The sequence below is a fragment of the Anopheles merus genome, chromosome X (genome assembly GCF_017562075.2).
Source record: "Anopheles merus strain MAF chromosome X, AmerM5.1, whole genome shotgun sequence".
Classification (NCBI taxonomy): Eukaryota; Metazoa; Arthropoda; class Insecta; order Diptera; family Culicidae; genus Anopheles; species Anopheles merus.
In genome coordinates this window covers 8355944-8373978 of record NC_054081.1, presented here as the reverse complement: position 1 = coordinate 8373978, position 18035 = coordinate 8355944, and the positions used below count along the sequence as shown (strand labels likewise).

Below are 18035 nucleotides of genomic sequence, written 5' to 3'. Positions count from 1 at the left end.
CTTACGTTATGCCACATGCTTAACAAATGACGGTGATGTTGATGAGATGCTATTTTCGGTGAAAATGTAATTATTTTATTTATTGTCAAAAATATAAAAATCTTGTTTTTGCTTCAATCTACATTTACCTGCATACCTTCAGGGTGTAACAATAACTATCCCTAATGTATACGTTGCATACTTTAAGGTGCTAATTACTCCACATAGAGTAGCACAGGGTTTTCCGAGTCAATTTGCAATGTCAACAACATTTTTCATTGCTTGCGTTATGTTCATCACGCATCAGCTATCAGCTCATCAGCTATCAAAATGTGCCATCTCAGTACTCCCACAAGATTTTCAACACCTCTCACGCTGGATTGAGTTTGACAGTTCTTTGTCATGTGTAAGAAAATCATGAGTAAGAGTTGCAATTTTGACGCCGTGATTTGAAAATACCTGTAACAGCGCTGGTTTTATTATGCGCCTAAATGTATGCAATGATACTGACTTTGTTTTTGTTTTATTCCTGCAGAAAGGGAAAAATTGCTTTGATATTTTTTTCATACTACTTTGCATAAAAAAATGATTTTTTGCATTGGTCCTACCAACAAATTTCTTTGAAACGATTATTGAAAACAGTTTTGATTGAATTTTGATTAAAAAAAAGGGTAACTGTATTATGTTTGCATACTTTTAGGCGTTTTAAAACAATATTATTTGTGGATGACTGAGACGTAAAGTGACACAACACATCCATATAATTAACTAAAAAAAAGTTATTGATTCCGAAACAAAGATTCGAACTAGCGTCCGACTGAGTGGTAGACCCAGCGCTTAGCACGACACTTCCGTACCGGGCTGCTTTAAGGGACGCTACTAAGCGTTAAAACTCAAGAATCACTGTTGCAAAACCAAAACAGCAATGGAGCGAAACATATTGCCACCACTGTGGCAACGATTCCGTCCGGTAAGTTGTAAGTCCACCCATCGCTCCATCCTTTCCCCCTTAGGACGAATGAAAGCTTGTACGCCGCGTGAATGTGTGTGTGTGTGTACCGTGCCCGTGAATGAACAGGAGGAAACAAATCCTTGCGGTCGTTTCCCCCCCCCTCCCCACAAACCCGGTGCTGCTGTTGTTCAGGGGGTGTGCCGGTGCTGTTGTTGCTGCCACATTTTATCGTCACCGTGTTGGCTCTGTTGCTTCACAGCACGGATCGTTTTGGCGGATCGGTTGGAAGCCGATGCTGATGCACGGCAGTCTCGGTATGCTGCCATAACATCTGGCTATCAGCTCCTCGTCCTGCTGCTCCTCCCACCGCGGTGCCGCAAACCGCATCCGCATTTCGCAGCGCCTTCTGCCCGGCCCGGGATGGAGTAGCATCACTAATGCTCGGTTAGTTCGGTTTTTGGGCCGTGATGCTGCCACCCCCGCCTGCTCGCCTGAACGGCGGTCGTGTTCCACATGGCGACGGTGAAGTGCATTATTAAATATTTATTTCGCAATCTACACGCGTGAGCGTGCTGAATTTTTGATGGAGGCGAAAATGTTCACCCGCTCTACGCCCCGTGTGTGTTTGGTGATATATGTGTGCTTGTTAGTGTGTGTGTGTGTGTGCGGGTTGCAATCATCATCGCCACCGGTGAGAGTGTGTTCGAAGAAGTGGCCACCGGTAAAGTCTAAAAGCGGATACACGGATGGCGTTCGGGGTGTGTAGTCGCGAATTTTGCTGACTGGTGAAGGAAGCGACTTCTAGGGAAGGAAGTTGAAGCTACGGGAAACCAACGGGAAACACGGACAAGGACAAAGCCACACAAACATGCAAGCAAACAAACGATACAAGCAGCTCCCGCAACAAATAGAAAAACGAATCCTGCGAGAGAAAAAAAAACACACACACTAAAACACAAAAAACCACCATTCGGCAATTCGGTTTTACGGAGGTCTTGGTGCCGCAGACCGTGAGATCTCCTGTGACGCGGCGCAACGCACTCAGGCGGTTTGGTTTTTGTTTCTATTTCTTGCCCGACCGGTGCTCGCAAAAAAAAGGAATCGAAACGCATCAACAAATCAAACCCGGGGTAAGCAAGGGCAAATAAAAATCAAAATTCAGCCACCGACGAATGCAGACCCCCGGCGCAGATCGGGCGGAAAAATCTGTTCCCTGCATAATTTAGTGCGGAGGGAGAGTACAAGAATGAGAAGCGAAGCCATGCCGATGTATGGCACAGTGCGGCAATGTGTGCGTTTTTTTTGTGGGTGGCTGTTATTTTTATTGAGCTCGAACGAAAAGAATGAGTTTTCCATTGATATGGCAATTGATGGAATGTTGACGACCACATTATCTATGGTTCCAGTGGCACTGGAGCATCGCAAAACAAAAGTAACAACAACTCAAGGGAGAGAAATGGAAGAGAATGTGTTGGAAGAGTTTTAGCAGCTCAACCTCAGGGTAGCTATTTTTAGTATTATTAAGCCATTGTTTAGTACCATTAAATTTAGCTTAAAAGAAAAAAAATAGGAGCAGTTAGCTGTAGGCAGCATTTGCTTTAAAAAAATAAGATTAGATGTAGTTTTTGGGCCGTTTTCCGTACAAAATAACCGATGAAAAGCATTTTTTTGTTACACAGATGGTAAACTTTATGGCAGATATGTGTAATACTTATAATTTTAATAAATATATATTATTGCACCGAACTGTAAAGGCTAGGTAGCAATTGGTTAAAAAGAAAAATATAAACAATTCTAGATTGCAAACATTTTGGCGGATTAATCTTTATCTTTTTACGCGGTAAATGTATAAACAATGACGAATTGCATACATTTCGGCGATTTTATAGGAGCAGTAACGTTATTGCAACGACAGTTTGCTATAAAAAAATCCATAATCAATGCTTTTCCCTACTTTAACGAGAATCTTTGCATTAATTTAATGAAAAACTGTTGAACATTTCAAAATTGCAACAGCTTCTGAGGAATCTGATTGCTGTCAGTGTGCAGTACTGTCAGACGATAACCGTATCGAATGGAAATTCCCTCACACACCCTCTTCGAAACGAAGCACACGTACACATTCACTCCCGAAATAAAGAAACCATTTCGTTCCACCTTTCTCCCTCCGGAAAGCAGGAGAAAGCTATTGGGGGAAAAAAAAACAAGCTGTCAACTGTCGGTGCAGCACCCGCGCACCGAATACAGCTCAATCCTCAAAAATTATTACCCTCGACGAAGCGGTGGCCGCCGGAAGTGGTGTCAGTGGCCACGCCAGCGACAAAAACATCCCCCCCTCGTCGGCCCACCCAGCTCGGTGAACGGGAAAAAATCGGAAAAATCGGAATCTGATTAGAAGCGGCGGCGCGCACGCCGCAACCCGAATCGGAAGCAATAAAGTGTTTGCGTGTGTGTGTGTGTGTGTGTTTGTGTAGCAGCAGTAGTAGTGTGCCACGGTTCCACCGGCGCTCGATTGCCTTTACGGTGACATCATTAAGCAACTCATTTATTTATTATGGTCCCCGGCCCCGGCGGTACGGCAGGCCTCGCCGGGGCGTTACTTTACGGTTGTGCGAGCTCATTAGTTAAGCTACGGTTGGCACTCGTGTTTGATGATTCTTTTCTCGCTTTCTCGGATTGCTGCGCTCGGGCTGGGCGCACGGGGTGCGAGGATAGTGGGGAGAGTGTTTCAGTAAGCGAGGCGTTTACGATCGCTTGCTTTCTCGCGGGAAAGTAGCGCAGGATGCTGAGATATTCTTTTAATATACTGCTGGTTAGGTTGGCTGTTTTGGGTCTTTGTGTAAACTGAATCTCTGAAATTCCAACTTTTAAGAATGTTTGCTTCCGCTTTGTTGATAAAAAAAGACATAAAAAGTGAGACAACACTTGGTGTGAACGAGATGGGACATGATAAGACACTGGAATTAAGTTCCGAGACAGGACTATCTAAATAATGGGACTCTTCATATCGACACTGGGAAGGAAATGAGAAGATCAAAGGCGGTAAACGGTGGACAGGGACTGGGATATAGACTGGGAAAGGAACAGACGACCAGGACAGTTTTCAGGTTATAGTCGATGGAAGAATTGGAGAATAGAAATTGAAGAATTTGATCAATTCCTGGACCCAATTACATGATCGGAGTAGGTAATATATCAGTACCTAGCGCAGGAAAGGCTTGTGATCTGTTCCATTACTAAGACTGATCTAGATACAGTAATGGGATCAGTTTAATAAGAACCAATAGAAGTTCAGAATCAGTAGCAGGTGCGGTATAGATTCTAGGATCGGTGTGGACTTAGAATCAGTTCTAGGGCTGAAATAAGTTCAGAGTCATCTCAAGGATCGAGATGGATTTCTGGACTAGTTACAGTATCCATGTAGGTTCTGTATCAGTTTAACAATCGCTATGTACTTTGGATCAGATCTAGAACGGATATGGGTCCAGCATTAGTGCCAGGACGTATGTGGTTCCTGAACCGTTTCAAGCATTTTAAAGGGTTCTGTTATTAGTTCCAGGTCTGGATTGGGTTATGTATTAGTTCAAGGATCAAAATGGATTCGGAATGAGTTCAAGGACGGAAATGGATTCGGAATCAGTCCCAGGGCCGATATGGATTATGTATTAGTTCTGGAATCAGTATGAGTTCTAAGACCAGTATGGACATATAATCAGTTCCAGGACGTATAAGGGTCAAGAATTAGCTTCAGGAAGAATAGGGATTCGAAACCGTTTCCAGAACCGGTATGGGAGAGAGATCATTTCTAGGACCGTTATGGACTTTGTCATCTGTTCCAGGGCTGAAATAGGTTCGGGAGCAGGTGAAAGAACGACATAGGTTCAGAATTAGTTCCAGGGCCTAAATGAGTTTTCTATCGGATCTAGGACCGGTATAGGTTATGTGTCAGTTCCAGGGCCAAAGTAGGTTCTAGGACCGCTATGAGCTGAGGATCTGTTCCAGGACGGATATAGGTTCGGCATCAGTTCCAGGACCAAAATGGAACCGGAATCAGCCTTAAAACCGATATGAGTTCTGTATCAGTCTTTGAACTGGTATGTGTTTCAGATCAGTTCCAGTTCTGAAAGAGGTTCGGAATCTGTTAAAAGACGGAAGTGAGCTCAGAATTAGTTCCAGAAACGATATGAGCTCTGTATCAGTTTCAGGAACGACATGGCGTAAGGAACAGTTATGGGTCCAAAAAGGTATCTGAACAAAGTTCCTGGAGAGCAATCTCAACTCCAGGACCGACATTGATTGACATTGATCTGGTACAGGACCAGTCCTAGCACCAATAAAAATAGAAAACAAGTTTTACAATCTTAGTATGAATTCAGGATCTGTTACAGGACATTTAATGGTTTGGCTTTAGTACACCAAATGGAATTTGAGAGCTGTTTCTTTTGGTGTATACCAAGCAGTTAAAGGGTATTTAAAAATCTGTGCTCTGTAACTGGGCCAAATGAACAAGTTGATTACTAAAATAAACAACAAAACAGGTTACAAGTTTACTTTCCGTAATTTTATTTCTTTCCTCCAGCTCGTCGCACTTGAGTTAAACATCGTTTTGCCTACCTTTAGGCTGCTACGCGGTAAGTGTATCAGTCACAAAGCGGAAAAAGCCACACACACACACACACACACACACACACGAACCCCGAAATGAGGAAAGGGAAAGCAATATTAACCGGATGATAAATTTAAACGCGTTACAGTTGAAAGTCATTAAAGAAATCATTGCCTGCGCGTAATAAAGTGTCGTCATGTTTTTCGACTTCCCCTCGTCCGTTCCCTGTTTGCTCCCCCCCCCCCACCGCTGCACAGTTTCCCACTGTGTTCCGGTGGTTGTTTGGGGGCAGGAGGGCAAGGCAGCGAAATGAGTTCTCGAGGCAATCAACGCTCGGCAGAACCGGGCCGATCGTTAGCGCTGGGCGAGCGGCAATTCTCCACACACTCGCGCCGAGCGGTTTCCCCGTTGATGAGGTTGTTTGTTAGCTCGTTGTATCAGTGTCTCGCGAAGATGACGAGCCTGATGATGTTGCCGTTGCCAAAGTGTATGCTACACACACACACACACACACATGACAAGAAGGGCGAAAGGAGAAAGACAAGCAGACGAAAAGGTGGAAAGCGGGGAAAGCGGGCGAGCCGTTTTCCACTTCGAGATGTCGCAGCCAGTGAAGCGTGAAAGCGGTACCGCGTCCCACCGCGTCGTCCTCCCCATGCCCGACACTGTGCACACGGGCGTGCAAAGGAATCTGCCGACGCGGTGATGCAGGCACGATGATAAAATTTAATTAGTATGTCCAATTTGTTTTTAATAAATGGTTCACAGCTCCGAACCGCGGGCCTAATGAGGAGCTCTCACATGTGTGAAGCAAATGCTCACAAAGAGGAGGAGGGCGGGGGGCTGAACGCGAGCGGAAGTGTCACCGAGACCACCAAAGCGGGTCGAATCGTCCTCCGCTTTCTTAACACTCAGCCAAAGCAGTAGCCCGTTTGGGCGAAAAGGTGGCAACATGCGCAACAAAGTAGGGGATTTGCGCGGTTTGTCATCGCCCCTCGGCCCACGCGCGTTCAATATTGGGTGTCGGGATGCTTTTTGCCGGGGGGGAGGGAGGTATTACAGCAATTTCGAGCCCGGTGTCAGCTTGCCAATTGCCTACACGCGTCAAACACCTCATCGATCTGGATTGCTGCACGAGCTTGAAGAAAACTCTTCAAACCCCAAAAAAAGGGAAGCACTGACCAGACGCGGTTTAATTCACAAAACGCGTTCTTGCTGTGGTCAAGTGGTCCCGAAGCGTCCTAAACAAACGCGCGGATAGAAGCTAATCTTGCTTGCCGGTCTGTTTAGCCCTAATGCGAACCAAACTCGGATGGTGTTGGAGTGTAATTAGGATTATTTTCGCTAAAAGAAGGAACGTTATTATCCTTTTGCTGGTGTAAATATTGTTTTGTTAGCTCATTTTTAAGCCTTTTTATAATAACAAACATTTTTACTGACATGACGTTGAACAAATAGAAGAAAGCCCTACAAAAATGCCTTAAGCTGCTTGAAGAGCTCATGGGACGTCTAACGGTACTTGTTAGCTGGTTAAGTAGGTTGAGATGACCGTTAATAAGCTTTGACGAAAAGTTGGTAAAATTAAAAAAAAAACCCTAGATGACGGATTGTAACAATAGAACATGTGTGGAAACATGGGATAAAGCCACGCAGTCAGTAACTTTTGTGTAGATTGTTAAAACTCACAAAAAAATATAATAACGAACCATCTCGCCCGCCTAGGACTAGAAATATGCTGCGGATATCTTATTTTAGATCCAGTGCCAGTCGGTCAGACCCTACGACTCGTATGTATGCGGAGCTCGATAGCTGATTTGAGGCTGTTTAACAAAAAATCGTTCGATGTCTTACATTGTGGCTGATTAAGAAATAAGAAGTACTTTGCGGCGCAATGGCGCTTTTTAACTAGCACTCAGTACTCTTTGGAACCTAGCGGCTGATTAGCACTATGTGTAGGGTTCATGATGGAACTTGAAAGCTTGTTAAGAAAGCGTACCGAACTTGGTGGAACTTTATAGCTGTTTAATGCATGGCATCTGTAACAAGGTGGCTCTTGTCAAAGTGTCAGTGAAGAAGGGATTTTGAGGGAAATGATTGAAATTGTACAGTAAATTGTGATACATTCCGTGCAATTTATGAATATAAAGGATTTAAAACTTTAAAGGACTACAGGATTTAACAGGATTTTTTAAAGTAAAGGATTTAAACAGGACCACCTGGAACTTTGATGCCGTTTATCTACTGCAAAAGGCGAATTCAAGTAACGATCTTTAGCTTGCCAAAATTGGCAGCTTAAGCAATCTTGACTATTTGGGTATTATCATCATTTTTGTAGAAAAAAGCGTTGTTGCAGTGGAACGCTTTTATTTCATTTGTAAATCCTGTAAATTTTAATGATAATTGTAAACACTTGCTTTTTTATCTTCCACTAGGTCATTGCACCCGTTGAATTAAATTAATAAAATAATAATAATAATAGTAATAATAATAATATAATAATAATAATAATAATAATAATAATAATAATAACAATAATAGTTATAATAATAATAATAATAATAAATAATAATAAAATAATAAAATAATAATAATAATAATAGTAATAATAATAATAATAATAATAATAATAATAACAATAATAATAATAATAATAATAATAATAATAATAATAATAATAATAATAATAATAATAGTAATAGTAATATAATAATAATAAAATAATAATAATAGTAAGTATATATAATAATAATAAAAAAATAATAATAATAATAATAATAATAATAATAATAATAATATAATAATAATAATAATAATAATAATAATAATAATAATAATAATAATATAATAATAATAATAATAATAATAATAATAATAATAATAATAATAATAATAATAATAATAATAATAAATAATAATAATAATAATAATAATAATAATAATAATAATAATAATAATAATAATAATAATAATAATAATAATAATAATAATAATAATAATAATAATAATAATAATAATAATAATAATAAAAATAATAATAATAATAATAATAATCATGATGATAATAATATTAATTAAAATTCAAATAAAGATAATGATAATAATGATAATAATAAAATTAAATCATTCGTATGAAACTATGTGTAAACCATTGGTCTCTTTTTAATTATTAATAGTTACAATGGATAAATAAAAATAAATTAAAAAAACATGTAAGATAGCACAGCAAAAGAAAAGCTACTAAAAGCGACAGTAAAAACGAATTGAAATATCAAACAAAAACGTATAATGTGAATAAACATATTGAATGATGAAAAAATGACACTTCAAAGCATCAAAACCAAGACTACTAAAACAAAGCGGCGAAAAAGAAAAATCGTAACAAACAAACCGATTATTCCTCTTCCACGCAGCAGGAGCTCAATTGCACTGTAGCTTTGTTTAGACATAATTACGGGAAATGCTTATTTATCGCGCACAACACACACACACACACACTTCCCTCGCAGCCACAGGGTGCCACTCACCGGGCGGCCCGACGGTATGCAAAACGCAACGAGAGGCTGGACCGGGACCGTCATCATCATCATCGTCATCATCATCCAGAAATCGATAAAAATAAAACAAACAAGCGAGTGAGTGCATCATAAATTGTGAAACAAGCGGCCCAGACCAAACGAGAAACGGTACACCCGTAATCGGAGCCTTGAGGGTTGTCTCTTTCTGTATGTGTTTGTGTGTGCATAAACCCGTGGATGAGACTTTCTCGCACTGCGAAAGGGACCCTTCGCCCGGTTCTGCCTTCTTAAATTGAATAAACGAGCTCTCGTGCCGGATTCTGCTTGGGCTTTGAAAGAAAGGTCCTGCGGTATCGTCCCGGGGACACATACACACACACACACACCCGGGGACCAAAAACCCACGGGCATGGTGCGCGCGGCAAAGCCAAGTGTCTGTGTCAAGTATGCTGTTCATCTGCCCCGGTCCAGTGCGGCACCGGATCAGCCACACTGGCACTGTGGGCGGAATGTTCCACTTGCTTGAATTCTGTTTGGCAAAAATATTATTTTCTTTTTTTTGTAATTCTTTAAATACAGCATTTCCCCGAGTAACGCGAATAATGAGTTCCAGAGGCGTTCGTGTAACTCGGATTTTCGCGTAAGTCGAATATAACGTTTTACATGCAAAAAAATACTAGAATAATAATTATTTTTTTATTAAATTTATTTCATTTATGTAATATATTAATTATTCAATGCTATTTGTGAGGACAGATCGGTTATTTATGTATTTTTAATATTTTCAAACTTTTAGAAAAATTTAAAATTAATTTTCATTTGACAATTGATGGAGAAAATGGTACTGATTTGACATTTGAACTGTCAAAAATAAATATTCGTGTAACTCGGAGAAAGACTGTAGGAACACTTTTAGCCAACAAATTTTTATCATCAAGTAATATTATGGTAAACAATATTAACTCTAATGGTTATTCATACAAAAATGGGTAGAAAAAATATTGACTGAAACTTGACTTTTTCCTTTTTTGTTTAATATTTCTTCCTCATCGCTTTGATCCCAATTTTCCCACTGTGAGCATCACTTTCATTGTATCCTTTGTTTTTCACGCTTTCCGCACACACAAACACACTCCATTTCTATCTCCCTCTAATGCTCTCTTGTTCACTCTTTATCCCTGTATCATCCACCAAACCCGACAGTCACGTGCCCTACCATCTAAGCACGTCCTGGCACTCCAGTTTGTCAGCACCGGACCACCGTTCGCACCCGGCGTGGTGAGTCGGGGTTTATCTGCGAAAAATATCATATTATGTTTTAATATCCTTATACGTTTATCTTAATTTGAATCTCGGCTAAATTGCTTTGTGGAAAAGTAAGTAATGGTGGCGATGAAAAAAGGGGCGACAGGCGGCAAGGCGCGCGCGCGCGGGACGATAATACCAATCTGCCATGGGCGAAGAAAGAGCCAAACCCCGCTCTAGCTGCACAGACCGGCGAAGGTGCTGTAACGCGGGCACGGACAGAACGGGCACATTGTCTACCGAAATTTAAATGGGCGAAAGCGGCTGCCCCGGACGGTTTCGTGCGCAGGTCAGACAAGTGTGGTACGCAACAATTTCTTCAAGGTTTTTTTTTGTTGCGTTTTGGGGTTTGTTTTTTTGAGGCTTTTTTGCGAGGATTGGAGATAGGAGGCCCAAACGAAGCCGGGAGATGAGATGTTGTTGTGATGAAGCAAACCGAGTTTGCGTTAATTCCTGATTGGAAAGGCTGCTCTCGGGATGTAGTAGACTACAGTGGAGAGTTTTGAAAGAATTTTGCTAAATTTACCCATAAAAAAATGTGTTTTAAATCCGAATGCGTGCTATCAAAAGGAAAGAGAACAAAGCATGACCTAGCTGACAACTGGGAAAGTCTCTGTTATCACAACTATCACTGGTTTAAGGAGCATAACGATGTGTCGTAATTTCCAATCAGTAATTCATTTTCTTATTGTATTTCAAACAATCGCCAAATGGATTAATTAAACAGCCATTCATATAAGAACAGTTTGTCTGATTTTAACACAGTCCTATTTGGACACCTTGATGACTGTCAATTTCATTATAATGGCAGTTGGTACAACCGAACACCAGCGACAGCAACAAATTCGGCAATAAAAATGAATTATTCCCTGCAAATAACTATTAAAACTATATGATAAAAATTATATTCCAACAACAAATATGACTTAGTGTCTCTGTTATTTTTCATTTTTGCATAGTTTTGCGCAAACAAAAACAAGATTTGGTGCGCAAAAATAATGGCAATAACAGGCAATAGCAACCCAGATTGGTGTATCCAAGGTAGAATTATTCTTCTAAGTTTATGATAGTCTTTACGCTCTACCTATGTTTTTTTTTCTTTCGTTAGGCTTAGTTTTTCATGAATTATTTTGTTTTTTTGCTAGGGTTTATTTACTTTTAAGTCTGCTTTATTTAGCCTTGATGGCGGATATTGAATTTATAAATGAAATGAAATGAAATGAAATGAAATGAAATGAAATGAAATGAAATGAATAGATAATTTGATGTAGATAGTTTGGTATCTTTTTGTCATTTATGTACGTTAGAAACAGTGTTTTTTTATTGTTGATGCTGCCCAAGGTCCATACATAACTACAGGTCGGTTCGTCCATTTCAGTCTTCGTCTGGGACTGCTTCATAGAAATCTTAATTTATTACAGCGACCAAAATCAGAGTCATAAGCCCACCTGTAGTCTATATAATCTCCTTGATGTTGGCTGACGGAAGGCTATGAAATCTTTTGTAGCATCCTATCAAAAGTAACACGTATTGTGCTGAAAAATCAGATCTCAACTGCAACACATGCCTGAAAAAGGGTTCGTCCTGTTCCTTTCCCAAAACAATATGGCAAGAAAGTGTCAGAGCTTGCAGTTTTGATTCGTGCTGGTTGAGCGATTACAGGAATTGATCTGTCGGTCACGAAGTACCTTGATTCATCAATTAAAAATTGATAAAAAAGGAAATATTTTAAAACCGCATTGCAGTATGTGTCGGTTAATTCTAGCCATTTATAATTGTGTATGAGTTTGAAGCTAAAACTTCAAATGTTTCATCAAAAAACCCTGTTCAACAAATTTGTTTTCCTAACAAATTGATTCATTCGATTGGGTTAATAAAGAGTTAAAAGGCATTTCTTATTGATTGTGTAACCATTTTACCAAACAAAAACAAAATCTCCGCAATTAAATGCTCGTTTTCCTCAAAATACACATTTTTGGGTTTATCTTCAATGTTTTTCTTTAATTTTTTTTCTTGACTTCAGCCAGTTTTTAGAGTTCGTACCTTTTTTGTGTGCTTCCATGCATACATTGAAGGTAGGGCAAAACACCGATAAGCTTTTATGGCGACGCATGGTCTGGCAATTGGTAGCGAAATCTGCAAAGTTGTCCAGAATAGACTGACATGTACTGTAGAAGCAGAAATGCAGAAAAAATGTTGGTCTCAAGTTCAAAATGATCAAGGGCTCCTCAGTTTGACATCTCTGTTTTAAACCATCCCATGCACTTTTATACCTGTCATTACAAACGTTTGATTAAAACTTGAATATTTTACTTTTAATTCCGGAGGAACGGTCAAAGCCCTCATTATATGACTATGTCATCTCATAAATGAACAATTTGGTAATGTAAAAGTAAAATTACTCTAAGGTACGAATATCATAGGATTAATATCATCAATATAATAGGATAACTGTTTTTCTTTCTATAAACAGATTGATTGGAGAGGATTTATTTAATTTGTATTTCACTATGTCCACTTGGCTGGGAATTGATATCCATCTGACAGTGTCAAAACGAATTAAAGCAATCGATGCTACTGTTGAGCCGTTCCAAACGCCGCCCGCTAACAATCCATAACGAGACAATTGCATGGGGGCATAAAATAAAAATAAATAAAAATAAAACCAGGAATGCAAATGAGACGCTTTGCTCGCCCAAGACGCTATTGTGGCTCATTAATTGTTCGCCAAGACAGAAAGCCCGCACTATAATTAATACGACCGTAAAGCAAGATAGAGAGCGAGAGAGAAAGATAGAGAGAGAGAGAGAGAAAAAGATGCGAAAAATGTTAATAATAACAATAATAACAACAACGAAAACGCTAAAACCGAAAACGTTCCGTCAATTAAATCTCTTCCAAAGGACCTTCGGCAATTAAAACCAAGCACGACGCGGCAGTCCGCGAGTCCCCTCGCCAAATCCACCCGTCCTTTGCCGGCCGCTGCCGGTGCTTTCCTAGATTAGGACCCTTCCAATTTGTACCGGCAGCGCCCTTCCGCGCCCCTGCGCCACGCCACGGTTGCGGTTGGTCGTCTATTTGTCTAACGGATTAATTAGCGAATTGCTGGGCACGGTACGGGCGGTAAAAGGGCCACGCACACACACACACACACACACACACACACACACACACACTAAAGTCCCAACCGCAATGGTGAATAATTTAGCAAATTGGGCTTACTAAATTAATTTTGATCAGACCCGCGCCCACAGCGAGCGGGCGGGGCGGGCCGCCGCGGGGACCTGAGGGAAGATAAAATGGAGGCCTGTAAAATGTATTTTCTTTGAAATTCCTTCACATCGTACGAGCGAGGGAGCGAAGAAGGGTAGGCTGGGGGAAGAAAAGCGGCCGAGAACGGAGAAAACATTTACCACAAATTAAGCGACCGGTAAAATACTCCCTAACACACACAGTCACACACACAGACGTCCACCACGGACGTGAATTGATTGTATGCAATCTCAGGGAAAAGTTGTCCCTCTTTCTCTCTGTCTCTTTCTCTATTCTCCCTCTCTGTCTCTCTCTCTCTCTCCCTTTCTGGTGTGTCGGTAACACTCCATCGTTCGCGCGTTCTTCCCATCTTCCCTCTCGATTACCGCTGCTCGTTATGAAGCTTTAAACGATTACACGCATTTGATTCACAGCAAATTGAGTTTGCCGCTCTCGGACTAAACCTACCTGCCCCTGTGTGCATGTAAGGATATACGGGCGGAGGCGGCAGCCGCTAACGAGCGAAAGAGAAACATGGCAACTGCTCGCGGCATTAATTAATAACACGGGCAGAGCGTCCCGATTGGAGCAACGGCGTGGTGGGCGTGGCCTCGCAGCGTGCAAGGACGGGGCGGTACCTGTTCGTCCTTTGCGCAACCACAGGATGCCCGGTGTGCGAGTGGAACATTGCGGAAAAATCGGAACGAACGAAAGAGATAGAGAAAGAGAGAGAGAGAGAGCTCCAGGGTGTGTGTATGTGTTCGCATTTCGCTTTCCTGTGCGATTTGTTGAACATTTTGGGCCCGATTTTCCACCCCGCTGCCCGCGCCGGGCCGGGTGCCGCTCGACGGGAAGGCGGAAAAGAAGTTAATAGTCAATCGAAATTAGGAGAGAACACTTTACTGGTTGCTGCCGTGAATGAGGCCGTGAATGGAGTAATGTTTTGTTTTGTTTTATCGTTGCTTGTTGGGTGCTTCGCTACCGCTCTACGGCACCGTTGACGTTTTGTAGTGCGTTTGAGCGTTTTGTGCTGAGGGAGAGAATGGTTAAAAAAAACACAATGCTAAAACGGGGTTTATTTATCTTTTATGCCATTGCCTGATAATAATTGTCAGAGCTCGATAGCTTCCCAAGCTGGCGGAGGATGGAAATACAATGGCAACGCTTCAGCCAGCTAGCAAGCGGAAGTGTTTACTGCTGTGATGCGCCACACGGTTCTAATTATAAACACAAGAAATCGAGCATTTACAGCTCTTCAAAGCTAAATACAGACAAAGCAAAGAAAAAGTAGTTTCTAAAAGTGTCCTGAAACAAGCACGGATCGCTCTGCTGCAACATTTTGCCCTTCCATTACTAAATCGATGCCCGGCCACACACGGGCAGCCTTTAAGCAGCCTACACGCTGCCGCCTCTTGACCCCAAACCCTACAGCGTACAGACCGAAGTCAATTTTCGGCCAGTGTGTGAGCTTTCGATTTTCGCCGCTAGATCGACCATTGGAATGCAATCGTCCCCAAGGGACAGCGGCAACGGGTGGGGCGCAACGTGTTGGGCAGAGGATTTTTTTTTTGTTAGGGTGGCTTCGGCAGCTCCCGACCACCGAAAGGAGGCGTTTCACGGTGCTGAGTTTCGGTGTTGTGTGCACGCTTTTTTCGTCTGTCTCTCGCTCGCTCCTCTGCAATTGGCTGCTAAGGCTGATAGACTTTTTGGCGTACACAAAACAGGAGAGCAAAGAAAAAAAAAACCGATCGAGTGCACAAAAAGGAGCTTCCTGGTGGTAGCTATTTTCCGACCGAGTGCATCGCACTCTTTACACCATCACATCCTGTTTGCCTTTTTTTTACTGCAGAAAATGTTCGTTTTTTTTCTAGTTTGGTTCATTCACAACTGCAGTAAAAAGGTGGAAACGATTCTGTGGTCACACAAGGCGGTCTCCTCCGCTGCCGGGTGTTGTCTGTTGCTTTGCCAGCTTTCAGCAAGGACAAAGCAAGACAAAAAGCTACGCTCTCCGAAGCGACGCTTGAATTACTGATGTGCGACGGTCGAGTAAGTGTTTTGCGGGGAAATGTATAAAACAGATTATTTGCACCAGTGGTGCTGCTGACGGGGTGAGAATTGAGCTGGTGTAGGGAAGTTTGTTACGTACTATTAGCTACTATTGTATGTACGGCATCGTTAGTTTGCTTAGAGTAGTTGATTTGTCTGCATTTAGGCGCTAGATTAGAAGTTTTTCTTTATATCCGGCAATGATAACTGGTTTTTCTCTAAGATAGTTCACAGCAAACTGTTATGTGTGTTATTGATTGCAATAGTATTCCTGTAACCGCTAGCTTGCAAAAATAAACTGAAAAGTCTATATTTAGGCGTAATATAGCCTACATTTAGGTGCCTAGTACTTTAAATTTCCTCTTCTTACTTTCTAAGATGCCTAAAAGCAACACGATTGATCTAAGGAATGCAAAGGAAAGTGGAATACACATTTTTATCAATATTGTAAGCCTACATTTAGGCGCAAAATAACATTTCTGGCGATAATTTTTTGTTGTAAGAGCTTTTGATTAATATCTTCCTATTCTTTTTTGTAAATCTTATGCAGAGGAACATAAAGTACGTATCATTATTTGCACATCGATACAATGTAGTGCTTATTCGCCTAAAAAGTTTTACAAGCCTAAATTTAGGCGCTGCAATCAATAGTACGAAACTATCAATGTGTAATGTATCGACATATAAGTCTATTAAATTTGGTTTTTTATTATTCGATAAGGATTAAAAACATTCTTTCATCGCAAATATGAAATCTTCACTTTGAAAGAAATGTTTTTTAGTCACAAAATCCGGTTCGAAGGACCGAAACTAAACAAATTCGCCCTCTAAAATGGCAAACATCGCGACAGGTTGCCTCCCAATCGGGTTAAATCGCTTCACACAAATAGCTATCGTCCTGGTAGCAACAACAACAACATTACCCTCTTCCCCCCCCCCCTCCCCTCCCCCAGGTCGAGACAAACGATCCGAAAAGCGATCGATTACGGTGCCGGATTGGCACGGCGCGCTATTATCACACTCATTGAATTAGTAAAATTCCTAAGCAGCCCGAGCAAAACGCGCGGAACCCGGCGGTCACCAGCGGTGGGCAGAACCCATTAGCAGAGCTTAACGAAACGTGACAAAGCGCGCGCAGAAAGTGGAGTGGCGCGGATAGGGGACGAAACTGGGGCGGAGGAGTGCTCGAGGAGTAATCTTTTAAGAGAAGCGTACATATTTTAATTACTTATTGTGCTTAATATGATGTAGACATTTTCCTCTTCCCGCTGTTTTTTCCACCTTCCTTTCCCCCTGGAACGGTCAAGAGCTCCGGGCAAAGGAAGAAAATGCAGGTGCTTGTGTGAGAGAGAGAGAGAGAGTAAGAGAGAGAGAAGGAGCACGAGAGGAGGATAAAATAACAGCACTTAGGTCGTCACAGAACTTGTAGCTGCAAATCACGTCTTGTGCCGCGTGCATTGTGTGTGTGGCCGGGTTTCCGTTTCACCTTTTCCACGGGCTACGGGAAAACACACAGCCATCTGAGACTGTATGTGTAGTCGAGAGAGAGAGAGAGAGAGATAGAGAGAGAGAGGACGTAAAAAAAGAGATGAAAAAAGCAGCGAGCAGATTTCCCACAGCGTAAGCCCAAGCGCCTAATGACAGTTTAATCGTACAGCGAGCTGGCTGCTGGCTGGAAAACCGTTTTCCTCCCAGGGGTGGGCGGAGGAGTGGCGAAAGGGACTTACAGCGATAGCCACCGCCGCCCTTCCTTTCCTGTCTAAAAACCCGCGGCAATAACCCGACAAACACAAACCATACCCAACGTAGGCGCAGCCAAACCGAACCGGGGCGTGGCTTCGCCATGGTTTTCCGGAATCGAGTGTGTACGTGTGTGTGTGCGCGCGCGCGTGTGTGTGTGGTTTGGCCCGTCCCACTGCGCGGCAGCGTTCGCAAGCCAGGGGGTTTTCCTCAGCACCGGGCAGCAGCTCGCCAGCAGTGTGCCCGGCTGGGACAGCCTCAGTCGATTTTTACCATCGCTGCCCGCCTGTCGTGTGCTGTGTGTGCGCGTGCATACAACCCTACTGGGCTGTGTTCGTGATTTTGGACGTTTCTTGTGCCACTGGCGAGCAGAAGGAAAAAAGAAACAACAACGCTCGCGAGAAAAACAACGGCTGACTTTGGTTTCGCGTTCGCCGCCGACAGACACACAATCAAAAACGGTCCAGCGTGCCAAACGGGATCGCAACGACGCGCTCAACTGACCAAAACGGAAGCAACAGCAGCAGGACGCAGCCACGGGGCTGCATAGCGGGTGTGGCACCGTGCAAGTGCCAAAAACAGACTGGGCGAAAGTGTATTATTTTGTGTGTGTATGTGTGTTTGGGTCAGTGTTCTGTGC

The 18035-nt window shown here is 42.1% G+C and overlaps 1 protein-coding gene across 1 annotated transcript in view; it reads left to right on the top strand.

Moving 5' to 3' along the window:
- Positions 1–904: 904 nt before the first annotated feature.
- Positions 905–18035, top strand: part of LOC121589638 (homeobox protein slou) — a 41388-nt gene continuing 24257 nt past the window's right edge. Inside the window, 2 exon segments of the mRNA XM_041908717.1 lie at positions 905–949; positions 10256–10330. Coding sequence (XP_041764651.1) covers positions 905–949; positions 10256–10330 — 120 coding nt within the window.